This window comes from Stegostoma tigrinum, chromosome 17 (genome assembly GCF_030684315.1).
Source record: "Stegostoma tigrinum isolate sSteTig4 chromosome 17, sSteTig4.hap1, whole genome shotgun sequence".
In the NCBI taxonomy this organism is placed as follows: domain Eukaryota; kingdom Metazoa; phylum Chordata; class Chondrichthyes; order Orectolobiformes; family Stegostomatidae; genus Stegostoma; species Stegostoma tigrinum.
The window spans coordinates 2,245,219-2,265,674 of NC_081370.1; the positions used below are offsets into that span (position 1 = coordinate 2,245,219).

General features: G+C 43.1%; 1 protein-coding gene across 7 annotated transcripts in view; it reads left to right on the top strand.

Annotated features, from left to right (window-relative positions):
- The window catches only part of atg13 (ATG13 autophagy related 13 homolog (S. cerevisiae)), an 89,407-nt gene extending 76,390 nt beyond the window's left edge, over window positions 1-13,017 (top strand). For 6 of the 7 annotated variants that reach the window (XM_048545408.2, XM_048545411.2, XM_048545409.2 and 3 more), the window contains 2 exons: window positions 10,542-10,670; window positions 12,401-13,016. In XM_048545408.2, the coding sequence (XP_048401365.1) occupies window positions 10,542-10,670; window positions 12,401-12,478 (207 nt within the window). In that variant the 3' untranslated portion in view covers window positions 12,479-13,016. Of the gene's footprint in view, window positions 1-10,541; window positions 10,671-12,400 lie in introns of all 7 variants that reach the window. The other variant, XM_048545410.2, reaches the window with a different exon arrangement.
- The last annotated feature ends 7,439 nt before the right edge of the window (window positions 13,018-20,456 follow it).

Genomic DNA, 20,456 nt, shown 5'->3' on the forward strand with positions numbered 1-20,456 from the left:
GGTTTGGCCTATGTAGTGTCTCTCACAGTCCTTGCATGATATTTTGTATATTACCCCAGTTTTGCTGGTTTTGCGTATGGGATCCTTTACTTTCATCAGTAGCTGTCATAGGGTGGTTGTCTGTTTGTGGGCTACTCTGATACCTGGGGTGTCTGACTAGTCTTGTGGTCACCTCTGAAATGTCCTTAATGTATGGTAGGCTGATTAGTGAGTCTGGTTGTGTTGTGGTCTGCCTCGGAGGTAATGGTGGATTGTGCTTTTCAGGTATCCATTCCTTTTGAAGATTCTGTATAGGTGCTCCTGTTCTGCTTCACATAGTTCTGGGTTGCTGTACTGTGTTGTGATTCATTTAAATAGTAACCTGTGGGTGCTGGGGTGGTTGCTAGTCTAATTGAGTATCTAGTCCATATGTGTGGCCTTTCTATATACTGTAGTCTGGATTTCCCCATTGTCCATTCTGCTATTATTTCCAAGAAGGGTAGTCAATTGTCCTCTTCTTTCGTGAATTTTATCCCGGTTAGGATGTTGTTGATGTGTCAGTGGGTTTCTTTGAGTTTTGTGTATTTAATAATCATGAAGGTGTCATCTACATATCAGACCCAAAGTTTGGGTTGCATAGTGGGGAGTGCTGTCCGTTCTAACCTTTGCTGCTTCTGCGATCAGTCCTGATATTGGGGATCCATTGGTGTTCCATTGAATTATTTGTATGTGTTGTCATTGAAGGTGAAGTTCTGAGGCACAAATCGAGTAGTTTCGTGGTGGTGTCCTTGTTGATGTTGGTGCTCTGGGTTGCCTGCCTACTTGATTAGTCCAGCAGTGTGGCGACTGTTTCTTTGGCTAGGTTGAAGTGCTGTTACATCAAAGGATATCATCATCTCGTCCTTTTCTAACCTGGTGTCCTGATGATGTTGAGGAATTCTTGGGAGGAGTGGATGGAGTGCGTAGTATTGTCCACTAAGTAATTCAATTTCTGTTGTAACTCTTTGGCAAGTCTGTATGCTGGCATGCTTGGCAGTGAGACTTGGGTCTGAGGGGCGAATCACCCCACCATACATCAAAGGACATTTCAGAGATGACCACAAGACTACTCAGACCCCCAGGTTCCCCGACAGCTATTGACAAACACAAAAGCTTCCATATCCAAAATCAGCAAAACTGGAGTAATGTGCAAAATACCATGCTAGGACTGTGAGAAACTCTACATGACCAAACTAGAAGTAAACTGACAATACTGATTTTAAAAAAAACACCAACTAGCCACCAAGAGACACGACCAACTCTCACTTGTCTCACTACACGGATATCAAGGGACACGTATTCAACTGAAATAACATATCCATAATTGCACAAGCCAAACAGAGACACGCTAGGTATTCCAACTGGAACTCCATTAACCACCACATCGAATTAGATCCTGCAGTGCATACAAACCACTGAAAAACAGAACAGGAAGTAATGTCAACCACCCCAGCAAACTGAGCTATTTCAATAACAGGCGGGGACAAAACACCAATGTTTCACCAGAGGCACATGATGATGTTACCTCGCAGGATTTTTAGAAAGCTTACAGACAGATGGCAACACAGAAGGGCATTGGAACAGTTCCAGAGGACAGAATTGATATCGCAGAGCAGCAATAGCGGACAAAATGGGCAATAGCAAGTCCCTCTTACTAACATCTGAGAGTTGGTGTCAAAACTGGGAGAGCGATTTCACAGACTAGTCAAGTAACACTCTGTAGTCATACTCGTGGAATCATAGTTTACATACTATGACCCAGACATGTCCTCACCATCCTTGGATATGTCCTGTCCCGCTGACAGGATAAACCTAACGGGTAGCAGCACAATAGTCTAAAATCAGGAGGCTGTTGAGCTTTGATGCCTCAAACATGAGCAAGGAAACCTCCTGCTGACCACCCTGGTCCCCAACAGCTGCTAAAACAGAACTTCTCCATGTTGAAAATACTTGAAGGAAGCACTGAAGGTAGAGTGCAGAATGTATTCTGGATGGGAGAACATCAGTGTCGACTGCCAAGAGTGGCTCGGCAGTGCAGCTACTGACCTAAAGAACGTGGCTACATTGCTGGGTCTGCAGCAGGTGGTGTAGCAAACCAACTAGAGGGAAAAACATACTTGACCTCCTCTTACCAGTCTGCCTGCCGCAGATGCAACAGTCCATGACCATATCAGTGAGAGTAACCACTGGGAGACAAAGTCCCATTTTGAGACTGGGAATATCTTCCATCATGTTGTGTTGCAGTATCACCATGCTAAATGGAATAAAGTTTGAATAGATCTATCAACTCAAGATATGCGGTGCTGCGGGCTATCAGTAGCCAAATTGTACTTGAAAGATACAGAAGAAGAGTCATAATGTGTGTCCCTCTCTCTGTACTGATGTTGCCAGACCTGCCAGCTTCTCCAGCACCTTGTTTTACTTTTCAAATTTCCAGCTTTTGTTGTGCCCAAATGCAGTCTGCAACCATGTCAATGCAACCAAAACAAGTTGCTGACACCTTCTATTACTTTACCGATGATTAAGATTCAACTGAGAGTCATATTCCCACCCTGCCATTTCCATTAAGTCAGGAAATCAGTACTGGTTCAAAGAAGAGTGCACCAGGTAAACCAAAAAATGAGGTGTCAACCAAGTGAAGCTACAAAATATGATGACCTGCCTGCCAAACAGCGTAAACAGCAAGTGAAAGAACGACAGTTAAACAAGGAGGCTCCACAGACATCCCCATCCGCAATGACGCATGAGCCCAGCACATTAGTGCAAAAGATAAGGCTGAAGCGATTGCAATTATTTTCAGCCAAAAGTACCAAATGGATGATCCATCCTGGCCTCCGACAGTCGTCCCCAGCATCTGGCTGGAGACACTAGAGGCTGCAAAGGCTGTCGCTGACAACATTTCAGCAATAGTACTGCAGAGGAGTGCTTCAGAACTTGCGCCCCTTGCTAATCTGTTCCAGTACAGTTATAATGTTGGCATGTATCCAACAGTGTTGAAAATGCCTGAGCATGTCCTGTGTGCAAAAATCAGGACTCATCAAGCCAATTGCCATACTATCAGTTGAATCTTTATCATCGGTAAAGTAATAGAAGCTGTCATCGACTTGTTTTGCAATAACCTACTCACCGATGTTGATTTTGGGTTCTACCAGGGCCACTCGGCACCTGACCTCATTATAGCTTTTGTTCCTGAATTCCAGAGGTGAGATGAGAGTGACTGCCCTTGACATCAAGGCCCCAACTGACCAAGTCTGGCATCAAGAAACTCTAGCAAAGTGAAGTAGGTGGGAATCAGTGAGGGGAGGATTGTCTGCTTGTTGATATCATACCCAGCAGAAAGAAAGATGGTTATGGTTGTTACATGTCAGTCATCTCAGATGCAGGACATCACTGTAGAAGATCCTCAGTGTGGTGTCATAGGCCAAACCTTCATCAGCTGCTTCGCCAATTACTTTCTGTCTATCATAAAGTCAGAACTGGGGATATTGCAGATGATTGCGCAATGTTCAGCATCATTCACGACTCCTCCAATACTGAAGCAGTCCCATGTTTAAATGCAACGAGACCTGACCACCGCGGTTTTGGCTGACAAGTGGCAAGTGACATTTTTGCTACATATATGCAAGGCGATAATCATCTCCAACAAGAGAGAATCCAGTAATCACCCTTGGACATACAATGGCATTACCATCGCTAAATCACCAACTGTCAGCATTCTGGGCGTTACCATTGACCAGAAATTGAATTGGACTATCCATATGGATTCAGTGGCTACAAGGGCAGGTCAGAGCCTCTGAATCCCGCAGCAAGTAACTCACCACCTGACTCCCCAGACAGTGTCCACTGCCTACAAGGTACAAGTCAGGAACATGTTGGAACACTGCCCATATGCCTGGATTAATGCAACTCCAACAACATTCATGAAGCTTAACATCATCCAGTTCAAAACGGTGCACTTGATTGGTGTTACATGCACAAACATCCCTTCCCCCACCACTGATCATAGCACCTCCAAGATGTGCTTTAGAAATTCATCAAGGCTCCTTGGACAGCACCTTCCAAACCCATGACCACTTCCACCTAGAAGGACATGGACAGGAAATCCTTAAGAATGTCATCACCTGCAAATTCCCCTCCGAGACATTCCCCATCCTGACTTGGAAATATATCACTGTTTCTTCGTGTCACTGTGTCAAAATCTTGAAATTCCGTCCCTAAAAGCATTGTGGGTCTACCTGTACAAAATTATCAACATCAAGAAAGTAGCTAACCACCACCTTCTCAAAGGCAGCTAAAAATGGACATTAAATGCTGAGTCAGCTAACTGCCTACTTTCCCATGAATGAATGAAAAACTTGAAGTGTCAGGAGAAGGCAGTTTGTTTGGGGTAACTGAAAGTGATGAACAAATTTCATTTGGCAAGGCCATAGAGCTTGAGGACTTGTAAATAAGGACATAGAAATGAAAGTCAATTTCTAAGAAAATGCAATGCCACCATTGTAATTTTACTGGAAATGTGGAATGACTGACAGGAGAGGAAACAGGTCTTTGTGGATGATATGATGCCTCTGAGACAATAGTGAAGTCAAATTATGAGTTAGTGGAGACGTGAATTGAGTGTTAGGTGGCAGAAAGCCAATTACAGACAGGACAGTAGGTCCCAGTTCGGGGGAGAAGACCACGTCAGTAGATCAGACATGGCAGGGAGAATTCACTCAGAATTGAACAGAGCACTAATACACCAGATGTAATCTGAAGAGGTTGATTGAGACTTGAGTAAATGGACCAAATCCCTCCCATTGCCCAGAAGCACTGGAATTATTGTGTCCTGTGGAGCTTTTGGTCAATCATATTAGTCCATAAATATCCCAATTCCCAACAAAGTATTTATCAAGTCCTTTCTCTCAACTGGTAGGTGCGAATGCTATCAACTGTGCTAACACAATGAGACAGAAAGCTGAGGATCCAAATGTCACTGTAGAGACTGGAGCACAAAAATGTAGGCTAACATTCCAGTGCAATACTGATGTAATGCTACATTGGCAAGGTGCTGACTCTTGGACGAGAAGCCAAACTAAGACTCTGTCTGATCTCTGGTGCTAAATGATCCTCGGTGGTGCTATGTGATGGTGCTGTCCTTGGTGACCTGCTCAAATATGTAACTCGAAATCAGCATCACACAAAAGAGATTAGGAACGGACTTGTGCATTCAGACCCTATTCTGGATAACAACTGATCAGCTACCTCAGTGCCAGTCTTCTCCCATATCCCTTGATGATGTTACTATCGAGAAATCTGTCAATGTCTGTCTTGAACATTCAGTGACTGAACTGCTGTAGCCCTCTGGGGCAGAGAATTCCAAAGATTGTCTACCCTCTGACTGAAGAATTCCCTTCTCATCTCAACCTAGATGCCTTACCCCTTTTGCTGAAACTCTGTCCCCTGATTCCAGAATCCCCCTGCAGCCAAGGGAAACATCTGAATTCACACACTCTATGACATCACCTCTCCTCCTTCTCAATCACAAGATTACAAATCCATTCTCCTCAATTTCTCCTCAAGACAGTTTCACCATCGCAGGAATTAGTCTGGTGAACCTACACTGAACTCACTCTACGGAAATTATGTCCCTTCTTGGGTAAGGGACCGAAACTACATCTAATACTCCAGATGCATTCCCACCAAGGCTGTACACAGTTGAACAGGGGTCAGTGCTACTTAAAACTACTTATGATAAAGGTTGTCATACTGTTTGCCTTCCTATTTGCTTGCTGGACCTGCATATTAACTTTCAGTGACTTGTATCCAAGAACAGTGAGAACTTCAACACACTCCAGTTTCTCAAGATATAAGAAATAATCTGCACTGCTGTTCCTCGTACCAAAGTGGATCACCTCACACTTGTCCACACTATATTCCATCTGTCATATTCCAAGCCACTCATTAAGCCTCTTTACATCGCCTTCTCAACACACATTCCCACGTGGTTTTGTGACATCCACATAGTTTGGCAGTGGACCCTGCTGCAGTTGCAGTAGCAGTAAGTGCAGTCTTGTATGAATACAAGTCACTCTTAATTTATTGATTTTGTTTGGAGTCTGTTTCATATTCCATTGCTCAGAGAGAAGGAAACTTGAGTCTGTCCCAGATTTTATTAATTTCTAAACCTCTAACTCAAAGAAGTGAGGCAGAAAGTCTGAAAGGAAAACATAGACACTGGAAGCGAATAAACAGATTGATGTTTTGAACAGAACGTTTTAGAGTTGGGCTGCTTTCCAGTAAAACAAACACAACATGAGAACTTTTAAAAGTAGATCAAATCTCCTGTGAGCAGAGACTTGAATCTTTGTGCATGCAATGAGTAGTTCCAGAAGTTTCATAATTATTGTTTTATCATGAGATGTCTTCCACATTCTCTATCCACTCAGGGAAAAAAAATGTCACTTTATCATACTGTTACGTCTAGCCTATTACCTTTAATCTGATTGAGATACACAAACAGGTAGATACAGTAAGAAACTAGCAGTATAAGATTTGATTCAAAGGGCACTTATGTTATCAGATCAGTTTGTGTCAGTTTGGGCCGAATATTGTTATGGACCAGTCCAACAGTCCCACATACCCCCCTCCCAAAAAAAAGTATGTCAGGAAGATACCCTAGACCCTCTGACTTATTTTTAGGGTAAGTATAAGGTGTGGGATTCCAGATACAAATCAGTTGGTCAAACTATTCGACTTTAAGCAAAACACACTTTATTTTAACTATATTGTAAAAGTACAGACAAAACATAAAGAAAAGAATTGGCTTAAGTATAACTACCAAAAAGCTTAACAAAATTAATATATATAAACTAATACTAATTAACTGTTTGAATATAGTAACATCCTATTAACATGTCCTTGGCAAAGGCAAATTCAGTAAATTAGATTGTCTCGCATGCAATTCTAGCTGCAGGAAGAGAACACCAGCTTTTATCTGTAACAGAGGAAGAATAACTTCCACAATGCAGCTTTAAGATCCCAACTTCCGGAGAAAACTAAAAGTAAAAATCCTGGTTCTGAGGGAGCTTGACTCCACCCATTCAAGCTGCTTCAAGTGTTCCAGCATTTTAAACAAAAAAATCCCAAGGCCTCACAAGCAGTTCATTTAAAGCGTACTGCTCAGTGCCTCTGTCTCAACCTTTTGTCATTTTACAAAACAGGGCAAAATACACCTCTTAGCCATAGTGTTGTCATAGTATTAGTTCACAGGCGGATAATGGTGGCTGGGTGATGGGGAATGCTGTTTTGAAACTCACAAGTAAGGGTTTCTCAAGTGACCTGCAGTTTGAAAACTGCAAGATGTCCTCATAGCTTTTCTGTTCATTCCCCACACTGCCACAGTCAAATTAATTGTCAGGTTGACTGGTTCTCAGTTAGGAAATCAGCCAGCAGAAGCAGAGCTGTGCTGAGAACTGGGAGATTTTGCAATGGAGAGGAAGCGCGAACAGCTGATAGGGATCTGATCACCCTGAATTGGGAGGGAGGAAGCAAGCCATTGTAATTTGTTCACAGAACCTCAAGGTCTGTGGCTAAACCTTAATTGCCCTGAAGACCCCAGTGAACTGCCTTCCAGAACTGCTGCAATCCTTGGGATCTCAGAATACCCACAGTGCAGTTAGGAAAGGAATTTGAGGCTTTCATGTCTGTAACAGCAAAAAAACAATAATGAACTTTCAAATCAGGATGGCAACTTACAGGTGCTGGTGGTGTTCATGGTGCCACAACTGAGTGGCTTGCTAGATTTTCAAAGAGCAACTGTATGGCAGATTAAAAACTGAAAGAAACTGCAGATGCTGTAACTCAGAGACACAAATCGAAATTGCTGGAAAAGCTCTGCTGGTCTGGCAGCATCTGTGGAGAGGATCAGAGTTAACATTTCAGGTTGAGTGACCTTTCCTCAGAACTCTGGATGGCACGTTGCCTTTCCCTAAAGGACGTAGGTTTTCGGGACAATCAACAGTGGTTACAGGCTAGTTTTTAATTTCATCTTCCTCTATTGAATTCAGATTTCACAATCTGCGAAAGTGGGATTTGGACCCATGTCTCCTGCCTAGGGATATAGATTACTAGTCCAGTGACATTACCACCAGTTCTAAGGAAGGGTGGCCAGACCCGAAACGTTAACTCTGTTTTCTCCTCCACAGATGCTGCCAGACCTGCAGAGCTTTTCCAGCAATTTCTGTTTTTGTTCCTGACATTACCACTATGCCACACCACTCTGCAGCTGGTGGAGAGGGCAGACAGACTGCAGAGGCATTTATTGGATATGCTGTGTTTGATGATTGCTGTTGCTGGCTCAAAGCAGTGATGTAAAAGCTGTTAACCTTATGGCCTTTTGCTCACCAAGTTTCCCAACACCAGATAAACCCACTTGAATGTGGTGAAAATAGAATTACTGTTTAAAATGTCAGTTTGCTGCCTTATTTGCACATTCAAATGACCAACTACACTCTGCAAAGCAGATTAAAGTCAGATTTGGGGAGGGATGACACACACGATCTACAGAGCGTATGGATAGGTTGAGGAGTGGTCGAAAATTAGCCGATGGACATTGTCCCTTGTAACCTGAGTGGCCACTCAGCGCTCTGAGGTTCCACCCGTGCTGATCAGCATTGACTTCCTGTTTGAGAAATCGATGAGCTAATGGACCTTGAAAGCCCACACGCTGAAAAGAATTGGAGGGAGTAATATAATGTGGGAAAATGTGAGGCTGTGCATTTTGGCAAGAAGAATAGAGCAGTTTTATGTTGTTTAAACAGGGAAGGATTGCAGTAAGCTACAGAATCGAGAGATTTGGGAGTCCTTATCTCTGAATCACAAAAATGAGCGTCAAACCCAGCAGATAATATGGAAGCGAGATAATGGGAACTGCAGATGCTTGAGAATCCAAGATAACAAAGTGTGGAGCTGGATGAACACAGCAAGTCAAACAGCATCTTAGGAGCACAAAAGCTGATGTTTCGGGCCTAGACCCTTCATCAGAGAGGAGGATGGGGAGAGAGAACTGGAATAAATACGGAGAGAGGGGGAGGTGGACCGAAAATGGATAGAGGAGAGTATAGGTGGGGAGGTAGGGAGGGAATAGGTCAGTCCGGGGAGGACGAGGCTTGGATTGTTAGCCTTTATTTCAAAAAAGAATATAAAAGTAGTGAGAAAAGAAACCAAAGATCTGAGGATGCTGGAAATCCAAAACAAAAATCAGAAATTGCTGGAGAAGGTCTCTCAGCGTCTGTGGAGAGAAAGCAGAGTGAATGTTTTGGATGAGGTGCCCCTTCTTCAATAGGAAATCTACTAACATTGTAATAAGGCATTGGTCAGACTACACCAGGAATACTGTGAACAGTTTTGGTCCCATTTTCTTAGGAAAGGCTGGAGACAGTCTACAGAAGGTTCACAAAGTTCAATCCAATATTGAGGGATTTTCTAATGGGAGGTTGAGTACATTGGGTTTGTGCTCATAGTAGTTTGAATTAGTAGATACCTTATTGATACATAATTCAGAATTTGTAGGGGACTTGACAGGGTAAATGCAGAGAGGTCTTTTTCCGTTTGTGGACCAAGGACACGATCTCGGAATGAGGAGTAGTCACCTGTTTAAAGACAGTGATTAGGTGTTTTGTCAGAGGGTAATCAGTCTGTTGAATTCTTTACTGTAGAGGGCTGTTGAGATTGGGGTCATTAAGTATATTCAAGGCTGAGATAGATAGATAGATAGATATTCAGTCAGTAAGAGGGTGAAGGGGAAAAGGCAGGAAAATGGAGTTGAGGATTATCAGATGGACCATGATCTCATTGAATGGCAAAGCAGAATTATTGGGCCATTTTCTGGGTGTCTGTCTTTTTGTGTTATGGTTTGATGCAAGTGGGATTCCTATTTTGGACTACTTTTTAACTTTACACCTGAACCAAATCTGACTCATTTTTGGAAGTTAAAACTTTCCCTGTTGCATTGCAAGAAATTACAACTTTCTCGAGGACAGTTCAGGGTGGGTAGCTAATACAGGCCTTGCCAGTAACACTCCAATCCCATGAAATAGTTTAAAAAACGTCCATTAAAAAAAAACGTCAAAGCAGATAACCCATTATAAATGTAGATTATTTGTTTTCAATGTTGTGAATTAGCTGCCTCAGAAAAGCAAAACAAAAGCCATACTCAGATTATTGTGAATAACATCAATTTTTACACCCATTTTCCATTCAAAATATAGCAAATATGAAATGGTATTTTGAACATTTTCTGCTACATTTACATCACAGAACATTCAACATCAGATATGTGTGGTCAAAGAATTTGCGTTAAATGTTCATCTATTTAGCTTTATCAAAAGTCTGTCTACCTGCTGTGTATCACTAATTATTTTACGCTTGTATCTGCTGGTGCTGCATTCTCAAATGATGTTAAGTAGCTAGTTTACATCCATATCTCTTATGTTTAATCAAGGTAATTGTGACAATTTTTTTTCTCCCCATTTGTGGTTTAGAAGCCAGCCTTTTCCAAGGATGATTTTCTACCCATGGATCTGGGTACCTTTTATAGGGAATTTCAGAACCCTCCTCAGTTAAGCAGCCTCTCTATAGACATCAGTGCCCAGTCAATGGCTGAGGATCTGGTAAGAAAATACAGGCTTCTGTTTAAAATTAAAATATGCTGTGCAAAATCTTAATAACGGATCAGAAATTCAAGTACTGCTTGCATTGGATTAATTGTCATTGTGCTGTATTTAGATTAGCTGTAAATATTTGTTTGTCTTACCTCTGTAGCTGTAATTCTTCTACCTGTTGGAAAGGAGCAAGAGGTAGCAAATACTCCCAAATGCCTACAGTTTGTTGAACTAGAGTGTAGCGTCAAATTGCCTGACCTGCCTACAGATATAAAACTATAGATATTTTAAGGATCAGCCTTTCTTTTTTAAAGACAAGAATTATACATGGCTCATAATGTAATTAATATGCTCCATGCTGCAGTGTCAGAGTAACTTCATTTATTACTGTTTTGCATTTTACATCCTTCTCTTGAAAGTAGTCCTGTTAAGCTAGGGCAATGGAGGCAGGGTGCCATTCTGAGGGGATATGCAAGGAGAGATCATCTCCTCCTTTTCCTTCAACAGCCCTGCTCCACTTGCCCTGCATGAAGTTAATTAGCTTGTAGTCATGAAGAAAACACTTGTGTCACCAAAGTTGAACATGGCCATTTACTGTAATGAGTAAATTTGAGTGGCTTGCGTAGCTGGAAATTTACCCAAAAAATAAGCACACCACCAAATGTGCTGAGGAATCCAAAGATATGCACATTAGGTGGATTGGCCATGCTAAATTGCCCATAATGTCCAGGGATGTGTAGGTTAAGTGTGTTATCCATGGGAAATGAAGGGTTACAGGGATAGAGTAGGGGATGGGTCTAGCTAGGATGCTGTTCAGAGGGTCAGTGTGGACTTGTTGGGCCAAATTGTCTGTTTCCACACTGTGGGAATTCAATAAATAACATGGATTCTCTGAGCCTGAATCTTTAGACTAAATAGCCTGTCTGGTGTGATAAATTCTACTTCAGTCAGTATGGAAAACCTAACTGAACTGAATTGGGACATAGGTTGGTGTATATGGATGGTGGAGGAGCGCTGTGTTATGGCTCAGGGAGGTCAGTTTATAAGGTTCAGTGAATGGAAAATCTAACCAGCCTTGCAAATCAAAGAAGATGACATCAACTAAGCCCTGCCCAACGCAGTCCCCCCTGACAATTATGCATTATGTTCACTTTTGTGTGAACTCTCGGATTAAAAATGGCCAACTGAGTGTGTTATCAGTCACTTGCAGGTGCTTGCACAGTGACATTGAAGAGTCAGTGTCTTCAGGGCAGGAGCGTTAAACAGGAGCAGTATCAATTGTGACTGGCTATTATGTTTTCCAGTAGGAGTCCAGCAAGTGTTTCCACACTTATGATAATGTTTTAGTCATTTCTTCTTGTAAAAAGCCAAATTTTTTAAAAAAATTAAAACAAAAATCTGGAAACATGATTGGACTTGGATATGAATGTGAAGAATGAGGAAAGCAGTGTAGCAAAGGAAGCTGGAATAGAAATTTAGATAAAATGAGACATCAAAAGTGCCATGAAATTTTGAACACTCACCTAAGTTAAAGGGACAGGCAACTGAGGACCTTGTTTTTCAGATGTTGTTAAACTGTGACTCTGGCACTGCAGCTTTCCTAAAATGTTAGTCAAGATCATATGGTGAAACTGAGGTGGGCAGCTTGGTCACCCACTTTGTGTATCAGGGCTGAGAGTTCCATAATTAAACTATAATTTAAGAGCTGTTCTTTACTTTCCATTTTATCTCTGCTTCAGGATTCTTTGCCTGAGAAGCTAGCAATCTATGAGAAGAACATGGAAGAATTTGATGCCTTTGTAGACACTCTGCAGTAACCACAGACAGTATCTTATCCTGCTTCAGGAACTACTCCTGTAGCCAAAACTGAAGTTGAAAGCTGTTTTTCTTCTGCTATAAATAAAATGTATATATTTTTAGAAGTACAGAATCTCCTTATTTCTATAAATGTTCGACCTGCAATCTATAAGTACATTTAAGGTTGTACTCACTAATTTGCTGCTGTATTGAAAAGTGAGAGTCTATCTTAAATTACTGTACACACCTGTGTAAATATCTTGTAAAGCAAGCAATATTTAATCACTGCATTGTTTATATTTGAACTCGGGAGTCTTGTTTTCCTTGCAAGCCTGGTTATGTTCGAAGGATGGTTTCTAATTTAAGGTACAGCATGTTGTTTCTGACCTGTAATTTGTAGCTTCTCACTTCACTGTAGAAAGATAAAAGACAAAAACCAGCTGGGCTTGTGCCAGTTTGGCCGCCTTGATGAAGAAGGTGTAAATGTACCTCCTATTTATAATTTAAAATACCCTGATGAACTTTTCCCTGTTCCTGTGCTAATATAAAGCAAAAAACAAAATGAAATAGTTGTATTTGTTTTGCTCTTGTCTGTTGTCAATGTGTCATGATGAGGTGGTCTTGACATAAAATATAAATTGGGGATACTTCAGTGATTCAGATACTGAGACCGTAAATCTGATGGATGACCACTCTATACGTCAGTACACTCAGTTTTTGACATTCTGAAGAAGGATGTCTGGACCTGAAACGTTAACTCTGATTTCTCTCCACAGATTCTGCCAGACCTGCTGAGTTTTAAAAGCAACTTCTGGTTTTGTACATTTTGACATTGTTGAGGGAAATGATCAACCAAAATAACCAATACAAGATCAAAATGCTGCAGATGCTGGAAATCCAGAATAAAAAGATGAAAGGTGACATAACCCAAATGTGGACCAGCATGTTCCCCTCCCTTCAGTGGCATGCATAATGGTGAGAAAAGTGGGTAAATAGAGAATTAAAACAATCCATCTTGAAATGGAGAAAAACTTCTGTAATTTTTTTGACCCCAAACCTTAAACGGTGCCTACTTTATTTCCAAGAGTTGCATCTTATTAGTGCCTCAATTACCTTATTAATACACCATGTTCAAATATCCTCTCCTTCCTGTGAAACTATGTGCCACAAATTCCAAGCGTATAATTGACAGCAGCTAGCGGCACCCTAAGCTGAACCAGGAAGCAAGAGCCATTGTACACCTGTAAAGTTGCTGCCCTTCCTTTACTAGCTTTGATTTATAATCTGTGTAAACGCACGCGCACCTCCTCTTCGCCCTACCCCATATCAGTACTGCATACTCTGCCAGCGACTTTCTGGTTGCCCCATACTCCTCTCCTATGAGGGGGGAATTCTTGTCTTAGTGGGAGAGGAAGGCCATGACCACTCCTGGTGATTTTGAGATCGCCATATCTTGACAATGAACTAAGATTCATTGTCAGATGCTGTGCTGCTCTCCCATTCCCACCGCAGTGAATGTATCTTAACATACGCAAACGTCTACCCCGTTCTGCAAGGCATTCGCGCGCTCTCTCTCTCTCTCTCTCGCTCTCTCTCTCTCTCTCTATCATCTCTGACAATCACCAGTGAACTTCACAAGGTCTCTGTTGTGAAGGGGCCAGCCCCCATTTCCTATTCCACCTCTGATGAAGAAGAAAGCAGCATATCACTGAGGAAGAAATGACCCAAGTCGATGAAATTTTATGATAAGAATGTGACAATGTATTTATAATATGTTTTCAGCTGTGAGTAAATGTCATTCTAGCGACCACTATTAGAATGAAAGTTGAGAACCTAGCCATCCCACGTACGACATGTGTACCAAGCCTATCTGAATGATAGCTATTCTGTCCAAAGTGCTTTTAATAGCATGAAACTTTGTCGTGCTTGCATGAGGGAGCATCAGATTTGTTTTCATTATTTCATGGGATGCTGGTGTCACAGACCAGGCACATCCCTAATTGCCCTTGAGAAAGTGGTAATGAGCTTCAGTTAATGAAATGTGAGGCTGGATGAACACAGCAGGCCCAGCAGCATCTCAGGAGCACAAAAGCTGACGTTTCGGGCCTAGACCCTTCATCAGAGAGGGGGATGGGGTGAGGGTTCTGGAATAAATAGGGAGAGAGGGCGAGGCGGACTGAAGATGGAGAGAAAAGAAGATAGGTGGAGAGGAGAGTATAGGTGGGGAGGTAGGGAGGGGATAGGTCAGTCCAGGGAAGATGGACAATTCAAGGAGGTGGAGGTGCGGCTTGGGGTGGGAGGAAGGGATGGGTGAGAGGAAGAACAGGTTAGGGAGGCAGAGACAGGCTGGGCTGGTTTTGGGATGCGGTGGGTGGAGGGGAAGAGCTGGGCTGGTTGTGTGGTGCAGTGGGGGGAGGGGACGAACTGGGCTGGTTTTGGGATGCGGTGGGGGAAGGGGAGATTTTGAAGCTGGTGAAGTCCACATTGATACCATTGGGCTGCAGGGTTCCCAAGCGGAATATGAGTTGCTGTTCCTGCAACCTTCGGGTGGCATCATTGTGGCACTGCAGGAGGCCCATGATGGACATGTCGTCTAAAGAATGGGAGGGGGAGTGGAAATGGTTTGCGACTGGGAGGTGCAGTTGTTTATTGCGAACCGAGCGGAGGTGTTCTGCAAAGCGGTCCCCAGGCCTCCGCTTGGTTTCCGCAGTGGAAAGGAAGCCACGCCGGGTGCAGTGGATGCAGTATACCACATTGGCAGATGTGCAGGTGAACCTCTGCTTAATGTGGAAAGTCATCTTGGGGCCTGGGATAGGGGTGAGGGAGGAGGTGTGGGGGCAAGTGTAGCATTTCCTGCGGTTGCAGGGGAAGGTGCCGGGTGTGGTGGGGTTTGAGGGCAGTGTGGAGCGAACAAGGGAGTCACGGAGAGAGTGGTCTCTCCGGAAAGCAGACAGGGGTGGGGATGGAAAAATGTCTTGGGTGGTGGGGTTAGATTGTAGATGGCGGAAGTGTCGGAGGATGATGTGTTGTATCCGGAGGTTGGTGGGGTGGTGTGTGAGAACGAGGGGGATCCTCTTTGGGCGGTTGTGGTGGGGGCGGGGTGTAAGGGCTGTGTTGCGGGAGACGCGGTCAAGGGCGTTCTCGACCACTGTGGGGGAAAGTTGCGGTCCCTGAAGAACTTGGACATCTGGGATGTGCTGGAGTGGAATGCCTCATGGTGGGAGCAGATGCGGCGGAGGAATTGGGAATAGGGGATGGAATTTTTGCAGGAGGCTGGGTGGGAGGAGGTGTATTCTAGGTAGCTGTGGGAGTCGGTGGGCTTGAAATGGACATCAGTTACAAGCTGGTTGCCTGAGATGGAGACTGAGAGGTCCAGGAAGATGAGGGACGTGCTGGAGATGGCCCAGGTGAACTGAAGGTTGGGGTGGAAGGTGTTGGTGAAGTGGATGAACTGTTCAAGCTCCTCTGGGGAGCAAGAGGCAGCGCTGATACAGTCATCAATGTGACGGAAGAAGAGGTGGGGTTTGGGGCCTGTGTAGGTGCAGAAGAGGGACTGTTCCACGTAACCTACAAAGAGGCAGGCATAGCTGGGGCCCATGCGGGTGCCCATGGCCACACCCTTAGTCTGTAGGAAGTGGGAGGAATTGAAAGAGAAGTTGTTGAGGGTGAGGACGAGTTCGGCTAGGCGGATGAGGGTGTCGGTGGAGGGGGACTGGTCGGGCCTGCGGGACAGGAAGAAGTAGAGGGCCTTGAGGCCATCTGGAGCTTCAGTTGTTGTGAAGGCTTCCACCAGGTCATAACCTTAACTTTCATTGAACAACAGGATGAAGCATGATGAGAGCAAAGTGACTAACAGTTGAGATTAAACATGACATTAAAACATTAACAGTTGGTGAAAAATGACCTTATGCAGTTCAGTTCCATCGAGTAAGGCTCACAATGAAGTTCTGGCTTTGCTGCTTCGGATGACCCTGCAGTGCTGTAGGAAGCTGAAAGTGACTGTCGTTTCTAAAGAATGTCCTCATTTTCTTACCTGGTAAAATGCTACAACACTCGTGCATGCTCATCATCCATCATACAGACTCCTGGCATCATCCTGTTGTCCACAGCAAAGAACCCAAGGGTTAAGCTGTGTCCTTTGTCTGCGCACTACTGATAGGAACCCCCAGACATGACCTGCATGGAAACTGGGGGAGAGTAGACAATGCTGACCGTAGTGGAACAAAGTGTTGCATTGTGGATATGCTGAACATTATCACATGGCATTCTAGTGCCAATTATAAACAGAAAATTCTCACAAGGCAGAGGCAGGATGATAATGGATAAGGATCGATGCTTAGTAAATGCCTTGTTATTGGCAGAATGTTGGGCCTCTTATCTTACCAAACTCACCAAACAAGCTCGGTGCCAGGAAAACTCAACAATGAAAGCAAAGCAATCACTTGATGGATTCACCTCACCATTTGCTTTGAATGACTTCCATGTTACAAAGTGGGTACAACCCCTCTATGGGCATCGGCCACACACACCCTACATCTCCAGAGGCACTGGCACCCTACATTTCAGACCCTAAGAGACTTTGTCGCACAATCTCTGATATACTTACAGTATCATTCTGTACTTCAAAGCTGCACCAGCAATTATCATTGTAGCAAGATCTGCACTCAGGGGCACAGACCTAGCACATATGTTGGTTCAGGCTTCATCTCCAGGCTCTTCATTTGCTTTTATAGCATTCACTCTGAACCCCTGCTTTGAAAATCACAGCATCCCTGCCTTCCGTCGCCTTGCCTTTGTGCACTTTGCTTGAATTAGTGCTGTTTTGCTGTGTGTTTAGCAGACACAAAGCCATGGAGCTTGGCATTTTAGTAACAGGCCTCAGTCAAGTCAAGGGGGATAGCCTTCCCTCCGGGGCTGCCAGCACAGTCAGCCAAGGGCAGCCTAGGATACCAATCCACCCCCTGCACAGAATCATCAGAGCCAGGGTCTCCTCCTCATGAGGGGTGAGGAGCTGGATGACAGTCAGTACACAAGCGGCCTTGACACTTTCTGCCTTATCAGGACCTGTTTTCCTCTGGAGAGAGAGAGATGTAGGTATTATAGAAGACGGAAGTGGGTGACCCAGATATTAGTGTTGGTTCAGTGAAGTGTCTAGTGGGTGAATAAGCCATACAGAGGACATTCAGGGTTAGTGATGTCATGGCTTGGGGTAAGTAAAGGCAAGTGAGGAAGATGTTGCAGACAATAATGAGATTGGTAGAGGATGACCCTTTGGTCAGAAGAGAATAGAGTAGCAGACTTAGAGTGAGTGTGAGGTATCAGTGAGAAGCTGGTAGCAGAGTGGAGGTCATTGACCTTCTTCCTATATTGCTGGGTATTCCTCCACATGGCAGACTTTTAAACCAGCTGGCAACTTTGGACCAGGCTGGCGTGATCAAGCGTCATAGCCACCACTGCTGGTTTTGGGGGAAGAGGACCTCCCACGTGTACACCATGCCATCCAGCAGGTCCAATAGGTCCTCACTGGCACAGCAGGGCACCACCATCCCCCTGTTTGCCATATCTGTGGGAAATATCAGGAACTGTGCAGTGCAGCTCTCAACTACTTGTTCAGGCCCACAATGGCCTTTTGAACATGACACAGATGCAAAGGAATTCCCGGAAAGTTCTGCCAAGTTGTTCAGGCGACTGTATGTAGTAAGGTGGGGTGGAAATTGGACATGAGAGAGGCCATAGGGGTAGAGTAGGTAATTAATGATTTTAGTAAGGTATGACAAAGAACTCCGTATCACAGCAAAAAAATCCTTCAAAGTTTTCAACACAGCCAAAAATATGTAAGATTCAGTCCATTATCGTTTTTTTTACTTCAAAGCCTTATATGTGTTTTTTTTTACTGAAAATAAGAAAATTCAAAAGCATATAAATTGTTTTTTTTCTAAAATGCAACCACTTGTGGAGAACTGAGAGTTGAGGGAAAAGGGGCAAGTTATCCCAAACATCTGTCTCCCCATCTGAAGACTCATATCAGAATCCAAAAGTCAACTCTGTTTTTTGTCAGGACAGACACGGCCACACCTGTTGAATCTCTCCATCACGTTCTGTTTCTGAACTTGAAAACTCATTTTGTAACATAAAATAAAAAGATTATATTGAAATTTCAATATACCCAATCCATATGCTTTCTTTGCATTGGGCTTCGAACGAAAAAAATCCATCAACCAGGTTTCTTTAATAAACACAAAGTTGTCAACGTATTTTAAAACAAATGACCAAAGAAGATGCAGAATTAGCTAACACCATTTGGGATAAGTAATTATAAATATTTACCCCTTTAAATAACCCAAAACACAGACACCTGAATGCATGCAAACACACATTGCAGGAAAAGGTAAGAGGTTGAAGGGCTTATAAAATCAAGGAAAATATGGATGAGGTGAACAGCAATGGTCATTTCCCTAGGGTAGGGAAATTTGATATGAGCAGGGATAACTTTAGGGTCAGAGGAAAATGATTTAAAAGGGATGTGAGGGGCAACCTTTTCACACAGATGGTGGTTTGTATGTAGAATGAACTGCTGAAGGAAGTGATAGATACAGGTACAGTTACAACATTTAAAAGACATTTGGAAAGGAAAGGTTTAGAGGGATACGGGCCAAAAGCAGGCAAATGGGACTAGTTTAGTTTGGCAAACTTGGTCAGCATGGATAAGTTGGACCGAAGGGGCTGTTTCCATCCTGCATTACTCAACGAAAGGCTTCTCTCTACAAGGGTTCACTTGAAAAAGAAAAATGCTTTCTAGCTAGTGGTAGTTATTCTTGACGGCAAAACCAAAAAGGTGTAGAATGTTTCAAAGTTTGTTGTTCTTACATGTGGTCAAGTCTCTCACCATGCACAGCTTGTTCCGGAACTACATTACTGAGAAGTTCTCACAGTCACTCTTTCAGAAGAGCAGTCAGATTTCTCTCTGATCTCACAGTAAATGTGTTTCAGAAGCAAAGAGGTATGAGCAGGGCAGCTTGTTCTGAAGCAGGCTCCCCGATCTGCAAAATTCAAACGTTAACTCCAAGCCCACAAACACTTTTCAAAGCGAACAATCAGAAAACCCAGTGGGAAAATAGTCAGTTATTTTCCCTAAAGTTAATTTAAGAACTGAGACCAGCAATTATCTGGAACCACGTGATTTCCAAGAAGTGACTTCATAAAAAAAAGTTGCCATTTGTCTTATCATTGATCTTTTAAAGAAGCAATTTAGATAGCTCCACAATCCTTTAAAACTCAAGTCTACAAAAATTACGAAATATGAAGCACTTTCACGACAGTACTATCTGTTTCTTTGACTCATTGTCTGATTATGCTTCTGTAAAACACATAGGAATTTTTTAGTGTTGAAGTGCCTAACAAAAAAAATTTGTAAAATTTGCACAATAGAACAGTCGTCACACAATGGTAGTGTCCCACCTGTGGGCCACAAGTCCTGGGTTCGAGTCCCACTTGTTCTAGATGTCGTGGGCTGAAGATCCTGTGCTGTGCTGTTCTACATTCAATATGTGATAACATCTTCGAACAGATTGATCAGAAAACAAATTTGCAATTTACGCAGTACCCAGAAAAATCACTAGATGGCATCAAAGGCTTTGAATACTATCACTGTAGGAGAATACATACAGGTTATGTTGTCAGTAATCATACCTTGCACTTTGTTCAGTTCGTCTAAAAGTTGAACAAAAGATATACGATCTTACGTGATTGACGCAGCAGCAGGTCAAGTTGCATTTTATTCAATAAAAACAGTTTTTAAAATGCTATGTGTTAGAAATGTGGTGAAAGCATTGTCCTCCAGTAAAACTTAATATTTAGAAACCAGCGGAGAGCAGAGAGTATATGGAAATGCCAGCATTTCCAAACTCTACCGTCCTCGTTTTGTCATGTCTTCACTGTAACTGAATCAAGATCCTGAAACTCTTTACCTTATCTAGCAGCACTCTCAGAGGAGATTTG